We start from the raw sequence: 26,591 nt of genomic DNA, 5'->3' as shown, positions 1-26,591 counted from the left end.
TTTCATTACTACTTAAGTTTCAGTTTAAACGTCACTTTCTGCAAAAAGTCTTTGCAGATTCTCCAATCTAATTTAGATTTTCTATATTCTTACATCGTCTTCCAAGCCATCCCTGTACATTCATTATTAACATTTCTCATAAATGAGATTTTAAAGTTCACTATATGTTCAGTGCCTAGTAAAAACCACCTGTTCCCTAAACATTTACTGGCTGAGCTATTTAAAACAAAAACAATTAATTCTCCTCTAAATGTATCTTGTGTATAGTATTTCTATTAGGGTTAATGTGTAATACTTAAATCCCCTTCACCATTCCATTATTCCTAACACTCAAGCACAAGCGTAGACATGCACAGTGCTGAAGGTGGCAAGGATAAAAATGATTTTCTCTCGTATTCCATGTCTCATTCACACATTAGGCTTGACTTGATTTGAACCAGAAAATAATAAAAAAATAAATTATGTACTAAAGAAGTCGGTTATCTGCAAAGTACTCCCAATGTTTTTTTTAAAGGCCTAATTCTAGGCAGAGAATGTACTCCTTAGTTTCCAAAACTCACAAGTGTATGACACTTTACTCTTTCACTCACATACTTATCCACTATTTTCCACCATCCTTGCAACTTATTATTTGGGTTCTAAAAATATTCTCAACTCTCGGAATTTTTGAACTCCAGAAAAAGAACTGTCTCTGGCTGGTCCTAAAATATTTTAAGAAAGTAAGAGGAAGGGGAGAAAAGGTGTTTCCTAATGGTACCAGTATCTAACCAATACTTCTCACTTGTCTTTCCATTGTGAATCTATACTAAGCAAATGAACCAAGTATTTACGGCAAAAGCTTTGAGCTTCTTATGTACTCAATGTTATTGATTAAAATGAACAATAATTTTGTGAGAAATCCTTCTATATAATGATAACAACTCAATGACTTATTTTCCCTATATACTAAGAATATATGAAACACAAGAACAACTCAGTAACATAAATTAACTTGCACTCTATTTTCACACTGGTTTACTTTGCTTATAATAGCATGCTGTTTACACTGACAACTACAAATCAAACTTTAGCCATTAACCAATGGGATTACAAAGCAAACTCTATCAGAAGGTAATAAACTACTGGATAATCGACACAGTTTTAATGCCTCTCTCCACTCCAATTTCCCTAGTTTTACCTAGTGTATAGACAATATTAGGGCCATATAAGCTTTCAGGATTTCTATAGCTCTAAAACTTAAGAAAAAAAAAAAAAGCATTCAAATGATGCTTATAAGATAGTAAAAAATAATTAAGTCTTAGAAACATATGATTTTAATCTCTCATGAATCATGATCAACTTTAAATAACACATACAATGGGAGACTCAAATGATACACAGGCCTGTAGGTATCAGCTGAGAGGCAGAGCGCTTGCTTACCATGCACAAAGCGCTGTGTTTGATCCCTAGCATCAGCAACAAGAGGAGGAAAATGAGGAAGACATGGAGAAGGAGAAGGTAGCAGCAATGGCAGCAGCAGAATTAGAAGAAGCAGAAGGAAGAGGAAGAAGAGACACACAACAGGAATTTAAAAAAAAAAGATATACAAAATGAGTATCTCTATCACTTTTATTTGGAGATGGGGTCTTGCTAAATTGCCCACTGGGTCTCAAACTTTTAATTTTCCTGCTTTAGCTTCCCAAGTAGCAGGACTCTAATATTCCTGGCTCTTAAGGTCAACATCTTTAGATTATCAACTTGTAAACACAGTTGTAACAAATAGAAAAATTTGCATATCATCTGCTTCCAATTTCTACCATCTCCCATAAAATGGATAACAGGAAAGGCGCCTGGTCAGTAGAAAGTGACACATCTTTCTGACTGGTCTTCCAATGTCAGAGTGACACAAAACCATACTGCCTGCCATGTAGACAGAGACACTCTGCTGCCAGAGAGACAGTGTAGCTGATACATAAAGTGAATTCTAGAAAGAGAGGAAATATTGGTGGCCATAAACTTCTGGGTTCCAGTTCTAGAAGCCCAGAGGCCTCTGTACTCCTATGAATCAACTAACTTTTCAGAACTTTAAAAAAAGCACATATAAACACATTAAGTTTAATACAATAAAACAGTAAAGCTTCATAATACTTTCTTACCAATTCTTATAAAATGATTTACCTTTTCTGATGTTCTACATACTGAAGATTTTTCATGTGCACAATAATTTATAGCGTAAGATCTTTTCTGTATGATATGTTGGAGTCTTTCTAGCTCTTTCTTATAATAATCTCGTTCTTCTTCTATACCTTTGAGAAATGTATCTAAACGAGAAGGTAACTTGTCTCGACGTTTTATTCCATGTTCTAGCCTCATCCTCTCAACTTCCAAAGTAAGTTCTCTTTCTGTAGTGAGTTAGTCAAATAAATAAAGTAAGTAACTTTTAGAAAGAATGCTAAAGAAGTCATGAACTGTTTTGTATAGTTTTTAAGTACCAAACATAATAAAGAGATAAATATTGAAAAAGAAGAAACAAAAAAGCAAAATATTGAAGTTTAAAGACAGTCCAATGAGAGAAATTCCCCTTACTTTGTCTTATTATAGATTGGAAACTAGTGTGACAAAATGAAACAATAAATGACAGAATGAAGCAATGACTTTCCACATCATATTTTCCAGGCATGTGAAGATGAACTACAAAAAGATATATTCAAACAATCAATTACAATATGAATAAATTTAACATTAAGCTTGAATATAACATAGTATATACATATATAAACAAAAAAAATCAAAATAACTTGGGCTTTCTCCAAATAAGCACTATTATTAGTTTTTACCATAGAAATAATTTTTCATGAGTCAAAAGTAACTAACTACAGTACTGAAAATTTTAAAGTTCAACCCAATTTAATCTGTGCTTATCAGAGCACGGAAGGATTATTCTTGGTATCTGATTCAGTTCCATCTCTTCTTGCCTTCATTCAGTGGATACATATTCAGCATTTACTATATGCCAAACCCTGGCTGAGGATTCAAGCATAAAAATCAGAGAAAAGATCACTGTGCTAATGAAAGAAGGCTAAAAGCTACAGGCTAATAGTGTATAATGCAAAATGGAAAATGAACTGGCAAACTGACCCCAAAAAGGAGTGACTGAAGAGGTAAGAAGGAAGCAGGAGAGTGAGAAGGGGCAACTGTGTTAAACACCAAGAAGTCAAACAGGCTAATGAATGAAACCTGTCCATTAGATTTAGCATAACGGACTTGAATGATGACCTTAATAAGAATAGGTTTTTGTTTGTTTTTTGTACTTTTTGTTTATTTGTTTCTGGTGAGATCAGGGATTGAATCCATGGCTTTTGCAATAAAATATTTCCCTAGCTTTTTTAAAATTTTGAGATGGGTATAAGCTAAGTCACTACATTGTCCCGGCTGGACTTGAACTTGTCATTTTCCTGCTTCAGCTTGCCAGACTCCTGGGGGTACAGGCTTCCATGAGCCACCATGCCCAGCTAATAGGAATGGTTCTGTTCATGTGAGGACAGACACCAAACTAAGTGGACTGAGGAGCTAAGGGATAGTGGGTGACCAAACAGAAACAGCCAAGCATGGCTTTTAGGTGACCAGACTTTATGTCCTTAAAAAGTTTCTGTACTTTAATTAGAACTATTTCAGAATGGTCATCATTTTATTTTTAATTGTATTTCTAAGGATTAGTTTTATTGCAAAAGATTACTTGCAAAGTATGACTCAAAGGATTAGTTTTATTGCAAAATATTCATGCAGTCAACTATATCAACTAACCAGTCAAAAATAGAAAAGAAATCTTAAAATCTTTGAGGGAGAAAGGTATCTACTATATCTCACAGCGCAGTATCTGAGATGTTTACTGGTGCAATTGTTTATTGATGAACGAAAGATCACCTAAGAAAACCAATATATCAAGATTTAAGTTATTAACACTTATTATCTTACCTGTCATTGAAAAATTTTCCATTTTTTTGGTAAGTCTTTGCTTTTCTTGTTCAAGCTGATGAACAACAGTTTCCAGGTCTGATTTTAGAAGAAGTTCATCGCTTAGTCTCTCTTTTTCCTTATGGCATAGGTCTAATTCCTGAAAAATGTAATATTATAATTAAGATTTCTAATAACTTTTTTTAATGGTGCCAGGGTAAACCTCTATGCACGCTTACCTGACAAGTGCTCTATCACCGAGCCACACTCCCAAGCATTTTGTGTGTGTGTGTGTGTGTGTGTGTGTGTGACAAGGCCTCACTAAGTTGCCCAGGCTGGCCTTGAATTTGTGATTCTCCTGCTTCAGCCTTCCTGGTAGCTGGGATTATGGGCATGTCCTACCAACTCTCAATTTTAAAAAACATTATTTTTATAAGCACACTTATATAATAGCAATTCACATATGTACACACATTTTAATCAAATAATTTCAACTGAAGTTTATTATCAACTGTAGCTAAACACACCCTAAAAATCCAAATATCCACAGTGCTCTTGAGAAGAGTATTAGATTTTACTTTCCCTTTATTTCATTAGCATTGTCCTGCTTTTTTTTAAATATGCACTTGTACAATAAGAAATTTAAAGCTTATGTTTAAAAGAGGGCAGTGGTAAGAGACAACATGCCTTTATGCTTACACATACAAAAATCAGTGAGTTTTTGAGCGCCTACGGTAAGCTGATATGCTGACTTCTTAACTGACTGACGGTACCAGAACACTGCAGCTAGACTGTGTGAAGAGTACACATGAGAAAAATAAACATTCATATCTATCTTTGTTTCTTCTCTTAGAAGAAATGTCCCATTTAACAGGCTACAAAAAACAGTAATAACAAAAAAACTTCAAGTCTTCTAGATGACCACCCACTTTCAACCTGTTAGCAAGATGTTCTTGCTGCTGGTGCTGGACTGGATGCTGTATTTAGGTGTCTCAGTTACTTTTCTCTCACTGCTGGGATAAAATACCTAACACCCAGAATTAAGGAAGGAAAGGTGGAGGTTTCAGTCCATACTCCACTAGCTCCAAAGCAGAGTGGCACGTGGACGAGAGCAGCTGTTCACGGCGGAGGAAAACAGCAAGCGCAAAGGGAATGGCAGCCGGGCTGCTGGCTAGCAGCTTCTTTCCCATCTTTACGCTGTAATGTACATCACCCGCCCCAGGGCAGTGCAGCACTCGCATCCATGATCCCAGCATCAGGTCATGAATCCATCACAAGCTCTAGAAGCTGCCTCATTTACTACACGAGGCTTGGGGGGGACACCTAGATACAAACCCTAACAGTAGGTTTCTGCTGGGATCACTATCTTGCTTATTAGATACAACAGGGGACAGGGGAGATGGCTCAGTGGAATAAGCACTTCCCTGGCAAGCGCAAGGGGCTGAGTTCAATCCCTGGTTCCGCAAAAAAAAAAAAAAAAAAAACAGCAAGCAATACGACTTAGGAAAATGGTTGATGTTACACCAAACAAAGTTATTAAAAGTGCTTGTTTTTAATAATAACAAATATATCAAGTAACTATCCATTTCTGATTTTAATATTAACAAATTACTGAATCATAAAGTATTTAAACAATATTATACCAAACCAGGTTTTAAAATTTGAATTTCACTTGCAAACCTATTACTACATAAAAGGTTAAAGAATTACAAAAATACAAAACTGTATATCCATACAGTGCAATAGAAACTCTAATAAGGAAGGAAATGAACTGTATATAAACCAGAAAAACATGCTAAGACAAAGAAGCCAGACACAAGGGGCTACCTACACATTGTATGATTTCATTTACACCCAATAGTCAGACAAATACATACAAACTAGAAGCAGAGACTGGTCTTCAGCAGCAGAGCAGAATGAGCAATGGCTAACAAAGGAAGTGAGGTTTCTTCTTAAAGTAATGAAAATGTTCTGCATTTAGATGGTTGTGGTGGTTGCAAAACTTTGCTACTATACTAAAACCACTGTATAAAGAGTGAACCTTGATATGCAAATGATATCTCAATAAAAAACATACACAAAATGAAGCACAGAAAATTTTACTAAAAATTTTGTTCTTATACTTTGAGATCGACTCACCAGCTGAAGTTTTGCCATTGTTTCTTCAAGATTCCGCATTTCACAGAGGTTTCTTTTGATCTCTTTCTAGGAATAAAAAGCTTATTAGGTAAATACCTTAAAAATACTCATCAGTATACCACTATGTAATTCTTCTAGTGGGTCATGTTCTCTCCCACTGAGGCATTAGCCCTGCCACTCAGTTTCAGTGAAGAGGGGTAAAACTGAGAATTTTCTTTGAAATTTTGGTATCCTGAATACTTACAGGGACCTATTTGTAACAGTTGAAAGAAAAGGGTAACAAGAAATTTTTGGGGGGGAGAGGTCCTATATTCTGGCAGGATTTTCATTACATCTTGAACTTCAGGATATCTTTTAAGGTACTGTCATTTCCTAATTTTACTATTCTACTTGTTTTCTTTCCACCCTGCTTTTACCAGTCTGGATCCCCTATATTGCAATCAAGAGGGTAGAATGCTGGAATAAAAATATTATGGACCAACAAGAATCTTCTGTTAAGCCAACCTGTCCTTTCTGAGCATTGTGCATGGGCCACAAGATATGTTCAGCATACTGCACAAAGATGCTCAGCACAAAAGCATATTCAGCACAGGAGATGCAGGAGGAAGTTGAAAAAGAAAGGGGTGTTAATGTAAAGGCAAAACTGTATTAATTAAATGCTTTCTCAGCACTGCTTTTATCTAGGGTTTCGTGAGGTTCCATATAGATTTTTATTTAATTTATTTATTTTGAGGCAGGGTCTTGCTACGGTCATTCAGGTCAGCCTGGCCTTGAACTTACTATGCTGCGAAGGCTGGTCTGAAACTTGCATCCTCCTGCGTTTGCCTCCTGAGTGCTGAGATTATAGGTGTGTATCACCACACCTGGCCTCTATATAAATTTTAGAACTTTATTTTGTTCTTTTTGATGCTATTGAAAATAAGGTTATTTCTTAATTTCCTTTTTAGGATTCCTATTGCTAGTATAAACAATCATACCTGATTTTTTTTCTTGGTACTGGGAATCAAATTCAAGACCTTGCACTTCCAGGCAGGCCTTTGTGCCACTGAGCTACATCCCCAGCCCCATACCTGATTTTTGTATGTTCACTTCATAATCTGCAACTTTTCTGAATTACTAGTTCTACCTTTCTTTTTTGGTGCAATCTTTAGGATCTCCACACATAATATCATACCTTCTATGATCAGAGATAATTCTACTCTTCGCTTAAAAGTTTACATGCCTTTCATTTCTTTTTCTTGCTTAACTTTTCTGGTGAAAAGTAAAATCACACTTACTGTGGGCTTTTCATGATTTTATTATAGTGAGGCAGCTTCTTTCTTCTAGTTAGTAGAATTGACAACTCCATTATAGAACCGACATGAAGGCTTTCCAAGAATTAGGTAAAACAGTGGTATGCACACATAATTTGAAGGAGTCATTACTTGGATTGTAACATGCATATAAAGTCCTTCCAATAATATTTTATGGACTAGGAGATGGCTCAGTAGAAAAAGCGATTCCCTGGCAAGCACAAGGGCCTGACTTTAATCCCTGGTTCCGTGCCCCCACCCCCCGCAAAAAAAATTGCAGCTGGTCAATAATATTTTATTTTTTACATATTTCCCAACATTTGTGGTTCATGTGTCACTCTGATCCACTGATCACTACTGTAATGATAACACTATTTAGAGGAAAATGTTAATACTTTGAACCTTATAGTCACAGAAAATTTTTTCAATACATGTATTTTTTATTCTAGGCAGGTATGATGAAGTGATCATAAAAAGATATTCAAGGATAAAGTATGTTACAATAGGATTCAATTTTGCAAAGATTTCAAGGAAAAAGAGTCATTTACTTTTCACTGGTTACATTTAAAAGAATCATGAGATTAGTATTAACAGGTCAGAATTTATGAAAGACTAAAAATTTTATCTTTTCCGACTTAATGATGAGAAACATTAGCTACTAATATAAAATGTGCAAGAACACATATTTTTAAAATAGCTTTAAAAGGTTCTTGAGCTGGGCATGGTAGCGCACATCTGTAATCCCCCAGAAGGCTGAGACAGGAGGATCACTGTGAGTTCAAGATCAGCCTGGGCTCCCAAGTGAGTTCAAGGCCAGCCTCAACAGCATAGAAAGACCCTGTCTGAGAGAGAGACAGAGAGAGAGAGAGAGAACGAGAGAGAGAGAGAGAGAGCGAGCTCTAGAACAAAAAATTATAGGGCAAGCTTTGCTTTGGACTCTCACAATACCGAGATAAAAAAGAAAATGTGAAGAAAATAGGACAGAGTTTTGAAGAAAATATATATAACACTATATGTAAGAATGGGTTTTTTGTTTCTTTCTTTATTTTTTTTTAAATTTATTTATTTATTTATGTGTGTGTGTGTGTGTGTGTGTGTGGCCAGCTCAGCCCACCAGGGGGCGGGGCTGGCTGGCATGTGGTGCTGGGGATTGAACCGCGGTCCCTGTGCTTTGCTTTAGCTTAGCTTGTTCTAAGTAGGTGCTTTAGACCACTGAGCCATCTCACCAGCCCTCTTTCTTTATTTTTGAGACAGGGTCTCACAAAGTAGCTCAAGCTGGCCTTACAGTGATCCTCTTGCATCAGCCTTCGGAGCGCTGGGATTATAGGCATGTGCCACCACAACCAGCTAGCTGTGCTTTTGAAAAACTCTCAACTTAAACAAATGAAATTGTTTAGAAGGTATAAACAACCCTTAAGAAAATTTTAAATTGACCCCCCCAAAAAGAAAAATAACACATACACAAAATAAATAAAGAACCTGGGCACAGAATCCAAAGGGCTTGAGCTGCACTGTGTCCTCAGAGAATTAATCACTACTCCTGCAAGGAGACAGATTACCTTTGCTTCCCCAAGTTCTTTATCAGCTGTCTCAAGTACTTCTTCTTTATGTCTTTCTAGTTGCTGTGCTAAGTGGTCTATTTCAGTTAATTCTTGGCAGAGTTTTTCATTTTTGTTACTTAAATTAACTACTTCAGTTGCCACTGTTTCCTTGGTTTCCATAAGCTCTTGAATATGCTTCTCCAGGTCTTTATTAGCTTGCTGAAGAAAGTCAACCTAAATTAAATTTGTAATCATAAGGTATATGAATTGGAAAGTTATCCTAAATTCTAAACTATAAAAATATTTTATTTTTAGGAGATAATGAAATCAAAACTATAGCTGTTTTATATTTGTAAACTTAAATACTGATTTTATTTGCAAAACTAACAATATGTGCTTATATATTAATGAAAATATACACTCACTGGCTTTGGTTTTGAAGTACAAAGGAAAGAATAAGAAACCTGTGTGAACGTCTTCCCCCAGTACAGTATCTAAAACTATGACAAGGATATCACAATGACAATATAAAACTGTGCTGTTTAAAATATGGTAGCCACAGGCTGGAAGACAGTTTGGTGGTCTAAGCACCTTCCTGGCAAGCGCAAAATGACCTGAGTTCAATCCCTGGTACTGCATTCCAGCCCCGGAACCCTGGGCGCACTAGGGAGGCTGAAACAAGTAGATCACTACAAGTCCAAACTGTGTAGTGAGACCCTGTATCCACAACAAAACAAAATAATAAAATAAAATAAACAAATAAAATATGGTGGCCACTATCATCTACATGTGGCTACTGAGCACTTGAAATCTGGCTAATCCAAAATGAGACACACTACAAATATAGAAGATACATAGTATTTCAAAGCCCTGGTTAAGGAAAAAAGAGTAAAAATATTGCATGCTGAAACAAGATTCTGGATATAGTAGCATAAATACAGTATTAAAAGTAAATGTACCTCTTCCTTTTTATTTTTCTAAAGGGCTAGGTAAAACTTTTAAAGCATATACTTGGCTTGTGTCACATTTCCATTGGCAGGACTGTCCTACAGCTAGTGCTGGTATTTTTTACCTACTGTGCTCTGGCTACAGTGGAGGCAATGTTGACACATCTAAATGTCTAAAGGTCACATGTCACACAGTGTAGAACTCTCCTGCTCTTTCCACCTTAAATCAAATGCATGGCATGAGTGAATAAAAGTTATAGTTTGAGAAAGATATATATTCCTATATATATACATATTCATGTTATATATTCCTCTATATTTAAATAATGTATAATCTGTTTATATATTTAAAACCATCTTTTTGTATTACACAAGAAATTATCATAAAATTTTAAATATAAAAAGCCATCCAGAACAGTATCTCATCACATAAAAGATAAGCTTGGCTAGTACCTTTTGCTACGTTTTCTTTAAGTGTTAAGATGACACCTAAAGACCACACTATGCCCAGTTTAAGTTTTTACCACTTGGATGTGTCTTAATTCCTGCCTCATTAAACGGTCTTTAAGAACAAGAACTTTTTCAATAGTTGGACTCTGATACTTGGGCTGTACCCAGTTTTTTTCCACTGTAAATAATACTTCAATGGACAGCCTTGTCACTTGTACAACTTAGAGACCATTATAAACACCTCGGGTTTTATACACACAGCAAAATACTGGTAAGAGTCATTACCTGCACATTTAAGTGAGCAATCAGCTTTTCATTGGTTTTATTTCTAGTCTCCAGAGCCAAGACATCCGGGGAGCGGCCACCATCCACAGCAACTGACAGTCGCTCGATCTCTCGCTCTCGCAGCTCGATCTGCAGACACAGTCATGCTACCACTTTAAAAACATCGATTCTGAACCAATCAGTAAACATTGAACATTTACTCGGACATGTTTTCCTTATGTCCCACCATGTAATAAGGTTCACATATGCATTCATATGCAGAGCAAAAGGAAGTCAGAAAATGTCAACCTAAGTATTATCAATATTATTCATAAGTATTTTCCTTCTACTTTCATTTCGTCCCCTCCTTCTCTAAGAGTAAACAACTATTATATAAAAAGCAACTTGTCAGTAGATTGTATGCATGTTCAAGTACTGGGACTGAGTCTGAACTACTTCAGTGCCTGGTGGAATAAATATGGAGTGAATGCAAAACACAAAAAAAACTAATTTGTTGCTACTGATTCTCAATATTAAAAAACATATAGAAAAATGAGATCAATTTAATTATCTAGGGGCTGGAGAGATAGCTTAGTAGAATAAGTAGAATAAGCACTTGCCTGGCAAGCGCAGGGTCCTGAGTTCAATCCCCAGTACCGGAAAAAAAAAATCTATTATTTATGAAACAACAGATAAATAACCAAAAAGTCATTAGATAACTACTAACTTTGAACTGATGTTAATTCATATGTAAGGATTTGGAAAAAGTCACAATTTTTCAAGCTGTGGTTTTCTTAAGGAAGGAAAGGAAGAAAGGAAGAGAAGTCAAAACATTCAACAAGTAACCCTACAGCTCAAAAGTAGGCATACAAAGATAGATAAAACATGGTCTCTCACTTGCAGGAACATGGACCTTTTTATAGGGAAAACTAGCAAGTAAACCAGTAACTTCTGTACAATCTGGTATTCAGATAGAGTACAGGAAAAAGGTATTTTCCTCAAAGTAGCTAAGAGGTTTAGTTGGCACTGTATATGTGTCTGCAGAAACTATTAAAGACGTGATCAAAATATGTCTGACAGGATTATAAAGAATGCTAGGAGAAAAAAGATATTCCAGTTAGTGACACAGGAGTAAAAAGCAATGTGGTATTTAAGAGGCACTAGAATTGGTTCAGTGTGACTGGACTATAAGGTACAAGGAAACGTTAGGTTGAACATGAATCTGCGGAAGTAGGCCTTGGACAGGAAGAATAACCCCTTCCCTGTTAAGAGAGCCTGAGTATAAGTATTGCTCAATTTTTTTGTATTGCTAATTTTAAAGGTAAAAATAAAAGTTCATTTTCTTAGGTGACATCATGAAAGTGAAGAGAAGGTATTATTAATTGGTGTTACTATGTTTGGTTCTGGGATAGAATCCAGACTTCAGGCAGGGTAAGCATGTGTTGTAGTCTCCTGCAGGCCTGCGTCACAGATTTCATTCATTGAAAGGCCCGAAGGTAAGTGGTGGAAGCTAGGAAGTCTGTGCCAGAGGGATGAAGGATCTGTGCTAGCAGGTTGAGGGATCTGAACTGGAGCCAGGAAGTAATGCTCAAGGTAAATACTAGAGCTCTCCCAAATGTGCCACAGCCATCCTCAGCAACAGTGAGGTCATAAGCTCCTGCAGCAACAAGGAAAGCTGAGTTCCCATCAGGAAAGCCAATGTGACAAACTTCTCATGAGGCTGAGCAGTGCACCACCTTCCCCTCCAGGGCCTGGAAGCAATGCTCAAGATAAAGACCAAAGCACCTCAAAAGTTCATCGGGAAAGCCAGCATGATAAACTCTCCAGCAGAACAGCCCAAGAGAACTAGCAGTTTCCAACAGTTCCGACAGCTTCTCCAAACAACCTCCCTAACAGAGTTCAGGTAGCTTCTCCTGTTCTGCCTTTATGCTACTGGTAACAATCCTCAGGTGGGCCTCCCGAATCCAGCATCATGCTAGTTTAATTCAGCTGGGTGTAACAAGCTGACCAACAGTTAGCAATCCACTACAGCATGCAATCTATCCCTGAGCTATGTCCTAGTAGTACAAAATATAGGATATGCGCTGAGAAAAACAAAACAAACTCAAGTGAAAGAATAATGGTAATAACGGACAGCAAAGCAGGCTCAACTAAGATTAACAGCCACATAAATTGGTAGCTTCAATCAGGATGCTCAAGAAATTTTCTCTAAACACATCAGTTACCTCACAGAGATGGTGAAGACCAGCCAGTTTATGTTCATGAAATGCTTAGAACAAAATGTGACTAAACTGTGATTATAAACTGAAAAACACGAGTAATAGCAGCTCCTGTATGTCTGGTATTTTTAACATCTCTTCATAAAGTTAGTTTCTTCTCTTTTTTTTTTTTTTTTTTTTTGTTTTTTAGGGAAGGGTCTACAGGGTGTTCAGGGTCTCACTACTAGATCAAGACTTGTAGTGATCCGCCTGTTTACAGCCTCCCAAGAGCTGGGACTACAGGTGTGCGCCACCACACCCAGTCTCAGCGTGCCCTGGGATCAAATGCCCTATAAAGTTAGTTTTTGAGCTGACATGATTTCCTTTCTCCTAACTCCATTTTTTATGCAAATAATCTTCAAAGTACTTCACAAACTTTAAAGTTACACTAACACATAAGGTACATTTACATTTACACGTACAGATTCTTGCACTCTAAAAGATATAGCCATGTGCAGAAAATGAAAACTGTGTTACTCAATTTAAACATGAATAAGCATGTTAAGAAGGAAATCTTGTAATGTAGCCAGGATGTCAACAGAAAGTGCAAAGGACAAAGTCTGGTATGCTTATAATTTAACATTGCATCTATTAACCTCCACATGGAAAGAGCAGTGGACTCTTGGACACTTCATCAAGAAACTGCTTTAGGAGTTACTTATGATTTTTGAGAAAACACACACACAAAAAAAAATTCAGAAGAGTAATTTCCAAAGAGGAATATGCTCAAAATAACAGTATCTGTCAAAATAAGAAAATAACAAATACAATTATAAAACATACTTGGGTAGACAAATGTTTCATCTAAAATAAAATGAAAATATGTCTTTTTTCACATCAATGAATAATGAAGGAAAGGAACTGAGTGCTTTTATTAACTCCATTCACAAATTGATGGACAAGGTAAAGGCTGTATAAAAACAGTGTCACTTACATAAAATGTAACTGAGTTCTAGTAATGATTGGGACATGCGCATCTCAACTCCACAAGACCAGGTAGTAAAATCCCTACCTGCTTGCTGTAATCTTTCACACCGCTTTCCATCACTGCTAGCTTTTCTTGTAGCTGGTGGACCTCCTGCTGAAGTTCTTGGATCCTGAAAGGAATTTATGATTGATGTCAATGTATGTGCAAAGAATAACAAGAAATCAAAATAATTACTTTACAAACTTTATACTCTTGCTTCACAATGAGGGATCGGTGCTGTATCAGAGGATCTGGAAGCTTCGCAATGAATGCAGCAGATCATCTTGGAGAACTAATTTTGGGTTAAGAACTGAGTAGAAAAAAACCTGAAACTCAGACACATTATGCAACAAAATACTTCACTCTTGCATTTTGCTATCAGGACAACTCCTGGGGACACTGCTGCTAATTCTTAGATTTAGAAAACTGACAATCCAGTTCAAAATTCAGAACATCATTACATGAAATAATGGACTAAAATGTTTTAGGGTGTTCATTATTAATTAAATCCATACTGTCTAATAAACTATTCTGCAATCTTTTAAGAGAAGAAAAATAGTGAGATAACTTCAATCTTCCAACTCACTACAGCAAAACACTTGCTCTTTCTGAAACCTGCAAATCCTAAGAGAATGAAGATTTCTGTGCAAATTACCTCAATTCTACAAGTATCCAAATGTATTTGTACTACCTCAATAGGACATACCACATTTTTGTACTGGTATGATAAAGCCGGAAGCCAAGTCTACTTTTCAGAGATTTTTCCATGAGGTGGAAGAGTAAGACTGAATACAGCTTATTCCTACTAGTCAACAAAGTTTGGTTCTAGACTGATTTAGAAGAAGTGTGTATATACAAGTATATTTCTAACCTAAATGCCTGAGTGACTCTGAATACAAACAAAACATATACGTGCAAACTAAAGCAAGCAAGGCAATCAAAAGATTAGGCCGGCCAATTAGCTCAGTGGACTAAAGCACCTGCTTAGGCAGAGTGCAGTGGCCAAGGTTTGATCCCTGGCATACCATGCCAGCCCTGCCCCCAGGGTGCTCTGAGATGGTGATGGAGACTGGGAGTGGTGGCCCGCACCTACACTCTCATCTCTTGGGAGACTGAAAACAGGAGAATCACTACGAGTCTGATCTACATAGTGAGACCCTATAGACCCTGCAGACCCTGTACCAAATACATAAAAAAAGGACTAATGCTACCTGTGCAGCCCAAATAATTTGTTAACAATAGCACATTACCTGACAAGTCCTGGCACATCACTAGCACAAAACATGACAAGTTTTAACTTTAACATAAGATTAACTCAAAATATTTCATGGTTCAGTAACTATATAAACACAGCTACACAAATTGTATAAGAACTGAGTGAAGAAATCTTAAATCGATTCTTCAACTAATACTTTTCTAAAGATTAGCATTTATGAACACTAGTAAACCAGAATACTCCTCCATATTCTCAGGACAGCCTACCAAGTGCTTGTGTGCACTATTTCTACTAGTACATCCCGGGGTGAATGCTCCCCTGGCTACCTCCATGGCGTCACTAGTGCTGGCTCATGTGTGCCTTTGAATGCCCTATGATTTTCTAAATAGCTGTCTATGGATTCTTTGGTCCCATCTCTACTACGAGACTGCAAGCTTCTCAAAAAGGGCAGCACCACTTTCTTATCTGCACACCCTGGAATGCTTTCACAGTACCTTGCCCTGGAGGCTTAATGAATTGTAATTAAAGTGACGTGTATCTGATTCCAGTTTAAGAAAAGTATAAATACAGAGCTAAAGGGACTGTGAGGTAGGAATTTCAAGTCTAGTTATAAATCTACTCATGCCCAACTAGCATCTGAAATAAATCTGAAGTAACAAAAATTCCTGTAAAAGACAAACTTACTTAGAAATAAAACTGTTTAAACAACTCTGATGCAATAGGCTCTTTATGGTACTGAATTATTTCAAAATGAGTAAAGATGGAAATCTAAGATATACAATCTATCTGAAATTGAAGTTTCAATTTTTACTTATAAATACTCTGAGGGCTGGCCAAATAGCTCAGCAGATTAAAGCGCCTGCAAGCAGGTGCAGGGGCCAGAGGTTCAATCCCAGGGCCTGCTGTGCCGCTGGCTGCGCCCCTGGGGCACTGAGGCAGCAACTGAGATTGGGCGTGGAGGCACATGCCTGTAATCCCAGCTCTTGGCAGACTGTAAACAGACAGATCACTATGAGTCAGTTCTAGTAGTGAGACCCTGAATACCTTGTAGACCCTTCTCTAAAAATAAAAAAAAACAAAACAAAACAATACTCTGTATCATTTAGAAAGTATTGAGTGCCAGTGCACAGTTCTGTACTAGATATTGTGGATATAATGTCATAAAAGTCTTATCAATAAATGTACAGCTAATCAGTGATCAGTTAAAGAATATTATGAATTATTAGTCTCGTCAGTGCTGGGCCTGGCCTGGGCTGTGTGCATGCTAAGCATGGCTCTACATCTACAGCTGAGCTACACTCCTTGCTCCCAGGGCACCTGTTATCAGCCACTTGCAGTAGGTCTGCAATGTAAGGGTCATCCGGCTGTGGAACTGGATAAGAGCTGACTTCAGAGGGAGGAGCTGGCTCATCGATTTGCATTCGCTGGCGTCGGAACGCAATGTTTCTTTTCTTGCCACCTGAAAAACAAAATATGTCTTAAAAAATTAAGAAACAAAACACCATTAAATTAAATATTCCAGGTCAGCCTTTGTTACATAAAGTGAGTCTTCGGGTCATATTACATCATGATAAAATACTTTTCCCTGTGTGTAAATACCCACCCTGCTCTCTAAACAACATAGTCCTGAAAACCTCAACAGGACACGGCCATAGAATGTTTTCTGTGCTCACTTGCTTGGCATATGTGCTCCATTTAATCTCTTCTTCCCTTAGATGGCTCTGGCAAAGCTGAAGCGAGTGTGCTACGTGGCATTCCTTATTAAGAGCTCAAGGCGTCACCTCCAGCAGAAAGGTAAGGAACGTAAGGCAGCGGAAGCCAAATACACACGCTTCTTAAGCAGCATCAAAACAGCAGATAACCAAAACTTTACATAGCAAAATTAGAATCCTATGGAGTATCACCATAAAGTACCATAAAGTCATGCTATTAACTCGAATTAGTAGGCAACATTTTAATTAATATTACTAGTAATAATTTTTAATAGATTGATCTTGCTTTGACCTACAGTACATTTATAATTTATCTTTTAAGCATCTAGCCAAGATTAGAAATGTACTTGAAAAAAACTAATAGATCCTTATAAAGAAAAACTGTCAATATCGCATTCGTGAGGACGCTAACAAGTTCTGTTTTGAGAAGGACTAGGCTTACCTGGAGTTTGTACCACAGCATGTAAATTCTTTTCTTGAAGTTGCTGGATCTTTTCATTTTTAGCTTTGCTCTCTTTCTCCAAAACTCTGAGTTTGTGTACATACTGGTTATTCAGAAATTTCAGATCTGCTGTTTCACGTGCACACTTCTTCAATGTAGTTTTCAACTCTTAAAATGAAAAAGATTCAAAGACTTCTTTTGTTTTGGAGACAGGGTCTTGCCCTACAGTTTAGTTTGGGAGGCGAATGGATCACGGGTGTGATAGTGGATTAGTCCAAAGAAAGGTTCTCAGCTGGGTGTGCCAGTGACATGTGGGAACAGGCGGTTTGGTGTGGGCACAGCCTGGAGGGGCACTATATATCCCTCTTTACCTTTGAGAGCCGCCCCTTCCTGCCTGCCATGCCCCTCTGCCTTGCAGCCAGCGTACTACAGACTGAAACTCTACAAACTGCAAGCCAAAATAAACCTTTTCTTCTTTAAGCTATGGAAATCAGGTATTCTGTCTAATCAACGTGAAAATTGCTATAGGACTATCATCTTCTCTAATCGGAAGTTTCAAAATCAAACTCTACAGTCTTCCTACATATAAACAAGATGGGCAAAGGCATTGCATTTTAGAAATTACTGCACTTTCATTTACCTTTAGTATTTTGTTCTGAGCACTCTCTCAGTTTCATTAACTCCAGGTATAATTCATTATTTTCTTTACTCAGTCTTGCATTTTCAAGTTTATAGGGTTCTAAAACAAAATCAAAATTGGCACTTTCCTTTTCAGCTTTCACAGAAGATAATTTTGATTGTCGAAGGCTTTCTGTCGTATGAACCAAGTCACTAAAATTGAAGAACAAAAAATGTAAATATAACGAAACACTAATCTTCTAATAACTTAAAATATACTATTTAAAGGTTTAAAATATATCTTAGTGTTAAGAGATGGCAAATTCTAAAGAAAAATGGCAAGTTCTTTCAAGGTATTGGGGGCCTAAAAATGTCTCAAAACAAAGCTAATTGTACTTATGAAATACACATACATTGAGTTATCTTTAAATCTCTTTTTCTTGCTCATTTTCCAGGTTTGTAGCAGCTGGGAAATTTATTTGCTGAGCAAATATTTATTGACTGACTGCAATACGCTAAGCACCAGAGACACAGCAAATAAGCAGCAGTCTCTTATGTCTAAGAACATGGAACACCATCTACTATGTACTTATTGAGGAGGGCATACAAGAGGTCCTCACCACTATAAAGCTTGTCTTTTACAATCTGTCAGACAGAATAAAACTATATGATAAACTCAACTAATACTTCAGTGCCTACTACATGCTCAACCAGTGGAGGTCACAGACTCCGGTCTCACAGAGTCTGTACAGATTCTAGAGGGAGACAACGAAGTCTACAGTAATGATGTATATTAAGGAAAAAGCAACAGTTACAAAAGAGTACTAGAGGACACACAAACTTAGAAGGCAAGCAAGCACAAAGGCAAGGGAAGGCAAGGAGGAAGGGACTGCACAGCTAGATGAACAAGTATACAGGGACCACAGGTGAGAGTGCACACGAGCCCAGGAACCCTCAGGGGATTCAACACAGGGGCAATGAGGCTACAGGGAAAAAGCAGGTGGTACACCAAGAAAGGTCTGGGAGGTCATGTAGAACATCTACTCATTCTCTCCTGTACATTCTACTGTAAAATCCTGTCACTTCTACTATTAAGTCTTCCTGCTCAAGTCTCAAACTACTCCAACAGGAAAAAAACCAAAGAAACACAAACTTCTCCTTTAAGGCAATATGATAGCAATGATGAACAACATATGAAGTATAATCAAAACATATGTGAATGCTTAAAACTAAAAAATGTATTACAATAAATGGTAAATGGCCACTAATCCCCTTTAAAATATGCCCTTGGTTTGAACATTCTTATCCCATTGTTCTTGCCATTTCTATAGCAGCTCTGGAAATCTTCTTTCATGAGTGCCTTCAGCTGCATTTTATGGCTGTCTTGCTAACCAAAATGAACTCAAACTGTTTGCTGTTCATGGTCGTTTTGATTTTGGGAAAGAGCCAGTTGTCACATGGTGCCAGATGTGGTAAACAGGTGGGCAGGGAACACATGGCAATGTTTTTATAAGTGTACTTTTGCATTGGGTGGCACTTGGCAGCAGCACTCACTGCAGTCTTGATTACATCGCACAGATACAGAAGAGGACTTCCAGATCTGCTGAAGAAGGTGGGAAGAAGGCTAGGATTTGGATCTCCAACAATAGAAGCTAAACTAAGCAACATATCTCCAAACTAATTCTATGCAGAGAAACTCTCCAAATGTTTACTCTGGATATAGTACGAGTGGTGATGCCTAGAGTTTTATAATGTGGAGATCTCAGATTGAGGACAGAGGAGCTAGAATCAGAGGAAAGAGAGAAGCTTCAAATGACTTAATGATTTTTCAACTCTGCTCATCTCTTTAATGAAGAAGTCTGATCAGAAACTAAACAAGGGGTTTAAGGATCACATAAGTTTAGAACCATATTTTCTCTTTACCTGAATAGCTTTTCTACCAAAGGTAAACACTCGACCGTCAGAGTCTGACGGTATCCCAGCTGATCCAATCTCTTCCTAATATTCACATACTTCCTTTCTGCAGCTGTTGTCATCTTGGCTTCCAAAACCAGTTTTACTCACTTCCAAAAATTACAGTCCTAAAAGAAAAGAATGATTATTACAAGTATTGTTGTTTCACAAAAAGAGATTCTTTTAATATGAAACAATTATTCTTTGTTTCTTTTCATTTAGGCAGACTTCTGGAATATTTACACTGATTTAAATCCTTTGCTATGTTCTCCATGTTGCTGTATTAAAATATCTTTTTGCAAACCTAAATGTAAAAATTAAAATAATAAAGAGCCTGAGGCAGGGAAATTTTTTGTTTATTTATTTTTGCCTTTTTTTTCTTAGTTGAGGTTTATTTTTTGGTTTTGGTGCCAAGCACTGAACCCACAAGCTTTCAGCTTGCTAGGCAAGCATTCTACCGCTGTGCTAAATCCTTAGACCCCAGGGAAAGAAATCTTAAAGGGGACTCTTTTAAAAGCACACAGTATAGAAAAAAATTGACCAAATATTTATTGACTATTTGCTATATGCTAAACTATATGATAAACCAGACTGCATCAAAATTAAACTGAAGTCTTCAAAATATTGAAGAAAAAGACAAACCAAAGAGTGCCTAAAAACTCCAAAAAAGGAGTTTTCTAAACAATTCATAAGTTATTTCATAACTCAATAAGACAAACAACCCAATTGAGATAATTTAGGCTAAAACTAAATTTACTTGCACTAAAGATATGAACGGGAACCTTGCAAAAATAATCTGAAAAGAAAGAGTACATGAAAAAGGTGTTCAGGACAAGTTGTCAGAGAAATTCAAATTAAAACCGCTAAAAGGTATAACTTTGTCCATACTAGAACAGCTAACACTAAGAAGAATGGCAATACCCACAGTTGGCAAAGATTTGGAACTGTATTTATATAACACACACCCACAAAAGACAAGAATGTTCACAGCAGCTTTATTCATAATAGTTCCAAACTAGGAACAACCCAAATGCCAAACATCAACCTCAGAAGGGATGTACACTGTAAAACTACTCAGGGAAGAAGAGTGTGAAGCTATGGATACATTACCAACATAGATGAATCTCAGAAATGCTAGTGAGCAAAAGAAGCCAGACACATACACTGTACTTTGGTTTGGTGCCGAGGACTGAACCCACAAGCTTTCAGCTTGCTAGGCAAGCATTCTACCGCTGAGCTAAATCCTCAGCCCCCAGGGAAAGAAGTTTAAAGGGGACTCTTTTAAAAGCACACAACATAGAAAAAAACTGACCAAATATTTATTGGTCAAATATCTATGAAGGTCAAAATCTGGCAGAATTAGTAAAGGGAGAGAAAGTAGCCCACCATCACCCAGAGAAGTAGAGACTGGCTGCCAGGGTTCAGAACTTTCTAGTGTGATAAAAGTACAGTTGAGGGAATGGTGCACACATCTATGGATGCTTTTCAAACATACATTTCACCATGAAAATTGCACTTCAGTTTTTTAAAGGAACTTAAGTACTTGTACACATGTTTTTAAACTTGCCTAAGTATTTATAACTACATTCTCCAGCTACCTGCCCTAAAATGGAGTTATCTAAAAATAATTCTTTAGAAATTTTTTTTTCTGACCTTTGCTAATTAAATGTAGTCAGTGATATCCACGGTTCTGAATTCACATGTTTGTTTTTTGTTTTTGTTTGTGTGTGTGTGTGTGTGTGTGTATTAATCTTTTATTTATTTGGTACAGGGTCTCACTATGCTGCTCGGACTTGTAGTGACCCTCTTGTCTCAGCCTCACAGTGCTGGAATTACAGGTGTGCACCACCATGCCAGATTTTGGTGGCCAGGTTGGTGCCTAGGGCTGGCCTGGCATGTGGTACTGGGGATCAACCCAGGTCCCTGCACTTGCCAGGAAGGCACTTAGACCACTGAGCCATCTCCCCTTGCTTTAAGAGAAGGTCTTATTATGCAGTTTAGGCTGGCCTTGAACTCACTATGTAGACCGGGTTGGCCTGTAATACGCAATCCTCTTACCTTAGCCTCCCAAGTGCTGGATTATAGATGTGTGCCACCACACCCAGCTAAAAGCTTTTTGTTTTACTAAATCAGGGTGTGGCTGGTCCTGTACTCACTATGTGACCCAGGCATAGCTTCCTACTCACAATCCTTCTGCTTGGCCTCACGAGTGCTGGGCCTACAGATATATACTACCATACCCATTTCTAAATAACTTTGTTTTACATCTCTGTTATTTTTCACAACTGATACAGTATAAATGCATGTGAATACATCCTGCCAGGAGAACCCCACACTACCCCTGCCTGATTCTAAAACACAGCTGACTTTTGAGATGCTTGATGTCTCAGCCCCTCCTCTTCACCTCCCGCATGTTTTTTGTAAACTTGTCCATCTCTCCAGAGCTTGTACCATGACACCAGTGACACACACCCTTGGATTCCCTGCACCTCCTTAATTGAGCTGGGAGATGGAGTTGTTTCTCCCTGCACTTGGTCAGAGGGGTGAGCCCATTATATCCAGTTTTCAGTGGTGATGTCACTTTCTCTTTGCCCAATGATCTATGAACACGTTACAGATGTGTAGTTGGCTTTCCTCTGTCCCTTGGTCTTTAGAATGGCTAAAAGACTATAGAAATGAGGCTGCAGAGAAAAACCACTCATCATGATACTTTAGAACTCTTGACCAGTGCGCCACTAAGATGTTTCTTCAGTTCTTTCTTCTGACAAACAGGGCTGCCTGAGTCCAAGGAAGCCGCACAGTAACGCTCATGCAGCTTTAGTTAACATGGTCCCTGGAGCCAGATGAAGTTTCTTCACTATCCTGACCACAGAAAGCTTCTGTCCATTCACATAAAGCAAGAGTTCCCTCAGGTAGGCCTGCAAGGCCTGCAGAGCCTGAGAGGAGGCAACCCATCCTCACCTCCACCTGCCTCACTCAGGTGTAAGGGCAGCATCAGCTTGCAGATGTGATGCTATCTTCACGACCCTCAGCAGCTCCCCGAGATTCAAGGCTGCATCCCATGACAAGGGATGAAAAGTCATGGGGTGCTTGAAGTTCATTCTAGTTCTTTTTCCCCAAGGAAATATAACCTACATTTTCCAATGGAATTCATCTTAGTCCTGGAAAGGAAAAGACAACAGCTGGCTTTCTGTCACTTTCTGAAACCATGCTGGAGAGGTGTTTCTCTACAGCAGAAGAATTTGGCTTCCAAGGAAGTCTGGAAGTCAGAAATTGCTCTAGACTGCTGAGCCTCCTTTCAACATAGAATCTCCAAATCCACGTATTTCTCTTAAAAGAAAAACTTCATTAAGAGCCAGAAGAGTGATTCTGCTTGACTATCACTTATGTTAGACATCAAACAAATCAAAACAGGTGACTGCTCAAAAAATAAGATTTCAGTTTCTTATCCCAATTCAAGCTGGCACAGCAGGGTACCCCATAATCCCAGTTACCTGGGAGGACAAGGTAAGAGAATCACAATTCAACACGATGCAAACTCAAAATAAATAAAATGAGCTGGGATATATATAGCTCTGTGGTACAGTGCTGGCCTAGCACACACCGGGACTTGCATTCAGTTCCCATTACCACCGAGGAGGGTTACACAGCTTAGTCCTGAGCTTCTACGAGACCTACCACTTTTCAGAAACCCCCAAACCATTTCTCCTGTCTGTAATTCAAGAAGAGACTTCAGGAAGTTGCAGTAACCTCCTAAAAGAAATTCTGACTACAGTGACTGGTTCTCCTTTTGAAGTCCCTAACTGCAAGAGGTTCCCTCCTCTTTTTCTTTCACTTTTGAAACTAGCAAGGGTTTGCCCTGAGATCTTACAAGTTTGGTCCTTCCCACCCATCCCTCCTAATTATCACAAACCCTTTTAAGATGGAGCATTCCCATCAAACTTCAAACCACAGCAGCCCAGCTGGACCTGCCATCCAACACCACCAGGACCAAGCAATCCTGCAAAACATAGAAGGCCAGCGGCATTTTATCTATGTACAGATGAAGACTTTCCTCCAGAAAAACTTAACCAAACCACAGGGCCACAAGTAGGTGGGCAGACAAAGGACGCCAGATCTCCTGAGTCCTGTCCAGTGCTCTAATTTTTGTACTTAGCAAATCACTTCTAAACCAGTACCTCTCCTTGGTTACTGCTGCTTACAATCTTTCTTCGAGCCTCTCCTCTGAAACGCTCTCCCAAGAGCTTTCTAGGATCTTTCCATAAGAGAGACTGATGCCTGGTGTTTTAGGGAAACTCCTACAGACATCACAAATACATCTGCTAAACTCACACTCGTAGAGCAGTATGAACATTCTCCTTCTTTGCTGGTCCTTAACGGCTTACCGAGAAATAATTCCTTCTCATAGCTTGCTTTGGGGTAAAGGAGAGAATGTGAATAAAAATAACTCTAAACATCATGGCCACTGTACACAAGAATAAAATGAAATCCTCCCAAGAAAGACAAAACACATGTACAGTATTGGGCTTTTTTCGGCCCATGGTTTTTCCCCATAACCTAGATTGAAACACTGTAGCTATATGCCCAAGATTTTAGCAAGACAATTTACTAGGCTAGATTTGGGGATCCCATGTACACGTTTACACCCCACAAACACATTAAGACTATCCAACTATCTAAAAATCTGTGCAAGGGCTTAAAAAACAAAACCCATTAACGAGGTCAGCTGAGTCCTTTTCACTGGACACAGCGGGGACTGGAAAGTAAAGAACGTTTTCAAAGGCGCGTTGGGGCGCAGCTTGTACAAAGGGCACGCAGCATTTTCATTTTAAATCCATCCACCAGGCCGGTGGGCCCGGCCCACTCGGAGGCCCAGCCTTCCCGGGCCCACCCCATCCCCGGGCTGGTTCTCCACGGTCGCGGCAGACCGGAAGGGGCGCGGGGAGCAAGCGGTGGGGCCCGGGCAGCTCCGCTTCCTCCGCGGCCGCGCGGCCTCCTCGAGCGCCCGGCTCCGTCCCCTCGGCCCCGCGGCCCGGCTCACCCTCCGCCTGCGGCCGCATCGCGCTCCTTGGTCGCCTCCCTCGCGGGCTCCTTCCGCTCCAGCCACCGGCCCCGGCGCTTCCGTCCGCAGTTTGAAAATGGCGCGGAGACGCGATCTGGGCCTTTACACCCGAGGCACCGCGGTTGCCCCGGTAACGGGAGCGGCGGGCCGGGCAGGACGCGCGCGCCCCGCGGCGAAGCCAGCGCTGGACGCGGGTGCCCGGAAACACGACGTCCGGACCTCGCGGGGCCACAGCGCCCCCTGGCGGCAGACGGCCGCGTCTAGCCATCCCGAGCCTGGGCTTGAGGATCGCACACCACCGCTGCGCCGGGGCCGGCGGAAGCGTCGCCTTCGCCTGCAGGGCAACCGCCTGCTCATCTAGCAGCCCCCAGCAGAGAGGTCGCGTGGTCCTTTCTGACTGCCACGCATACAGGAAGTGTTTAGCCCATAACCATCCATAGAATAAGATGCACCCATTAAAACAGGATTACAAAAACAAAAACAGCCCATCTCCCTGTCGCCCCCAGCGGTCAATTTTTAAGTCTAAAATGATTTTCCCCAACTATGTTTCCTTAGCACCTACCACAACACACATTTGTGGGTGGAATTAAACAGAAATAAACTGCATATAGAGGGAGCCTGTTTACGGGTGGAAAACACGCGCTCAAATTCTAGTCCTTTTCTCTCCTGAAAACTTTCTAGATGATTAGAAAGGACTTGATTCTTTCCTGCTTTGCTCTGTCTCCCGTCTAAGGCCAGCCTGGGTTACAACTTGAGCTCAAGGTCAGCCTGAATTGCAGAGCCAGACCCCGTCTCAATACAACAACAACGAAGACAGATTATGTACATGTTCCAACTCCCCACAATGAATGTAATCATTATGTACTACAAACATGTACTAATACTTTTTATAAAAAGAGACTTGCTTCGTGACTGGGAAGGGAGAGACCGATATAAAGAAACAAAGGAATAACCTTCAATGAGCTTGCAAACTGAAATGCCAAAATAATGGAGAAACCTAATGCTAGCAAAGAGAGCAAACAAAATAAACAACCAAAACATGAATTCTCGCCACATGAAATGAAGCCTTTAAGGCTACACCATGTTTCCAGTGATGTAAATCAAGGTTTCACAGCCTCAGCATTTGTGACATTTGGGCTGGACAATTCCTTTTTGGATAGATTCTGTCCTGCATCCTGTAGAACATTTAGCATCCTGCCTGGCTTCTATATGCCGGGTGTTGTGACAAACAGAATGTCTCCCATGTTGCCCAGTGCTTCCTGCTTGAGAAACACTGCTCTAGATGAGTGAAGGAATAACTGTCTTAAAAAATAAAAATTAAAATTAAGGGCCGGCCAAATAGCTCAGCAGATTAAAGCAGGGTCCAGGGGTTCAATCCCTGGGTCTTCTGTGCAGCCTCCGCCCCTGGTGCACAATGAGACAGCGATGGAGACTGGGCATTGTGGTGTCTGCCTGTAATCCCAGCTCTTGGGTGGCTGTAAACAGGGGGATCACTATGAGTCCGATCTAGCAGTGAGACCCTGAATACCCTGTATACCCTTCCCTAAAATACAAAATAAATAAATAAATAAAAATTAGTAAAGGAAACAAGAAGGGATAGGCATGTAAGGAAATCAATCAAAAAATTGGGATATTAAAAAGATAGTCATCAAAAATTTTAAAAATCATGTGAGATCAACCACATACAGTTATTATCTGGGATAAACTCTGGATTAGTTGAAAGAATTAGACAATTTGCATGAATCCCAGTGTAGACAAAAAATAAAATATATAAAAGCACAATTAAGAAATGCAGAT

At 39.0% G+C, this 26,591-nt stretch overlaps 1 protein-coding gene across 4 annotated transcripts in view; it reads right to left on the bottom strand.

Moving 5' to 3' along the window:
* Cep135 (centrosomal protein 135) overlaps nt 1–24,903 on the bottom strand; it is a 125,014-nt gene extending 100,111 nt beyond the window's left edge. For all 4 annotated transcript variants that reach the window (XM_023711126.1, XM_023711127.1, XM_023711129.1 and 1 more), the window contains exons 1-11: nt 24,774–24,903; nt 19,703–19,860; nt 17,802–17,992; nt 17,162–17,329; nt 16,325–16,466; nt 13,837–13,921; nt 10,588–10,716; nt 8,924–9,139; nt 6,073–6,138; nt 3,955–4,093; nt 2,158–2,381 (exon numbers count right to left, since the gene is read on the bottom strand). In XM_023711126.1, the coding sequence (XP_023566894.1) occupies nt 2,158–2,381; nt 3,955–4,093; nt 6,073–6,138; nt 8,924–9,139; nt 10,588–10,716; nt 13,837–13,921; nt 16,325–16,466; nt 17,162–17,329; nt 17,802–17,992; nt 19,703–19,815 (1,473 nt within the window). In that variant the 5' untranslated portion in view covers nt 19,816–19,860; nt 24,774–24,903. The remainder of the gene's footprint in view (nt 1–2,157; nt 2,382–3,954; nt 4,094–6,072; nt 6,139–8,923; nt 9,140–10,587; nt 10,717–13,836; nt 13,922–16,324; nt 16,467–17,161; nt 17,330–17,801; nt 17,993–19,702; nt 19,861–24,773) is intronic.
* Between the last annotated feature and the right edge of the window lie 1,688 nt (nt 24,904–26,591).

This window comes from Octodon degus, unplaced genomic scaffold (assembly GCF_000260255.1).
Source record: "Octodon degus isolate 3935 unplaced genomic scaffold, OctDeg1.0 scaffold00019, whole genome shotgun sequence".
NCBI lineage: Eukaryota > Metazoa > Chordata > Mammalia > Rodentia > Octodontidae > Octodon > Octodon degus.
Note: the sequence above shows the minus strand (reverse complement) of the source record. Positions and strands in the feature narration are given on the sequence as shown.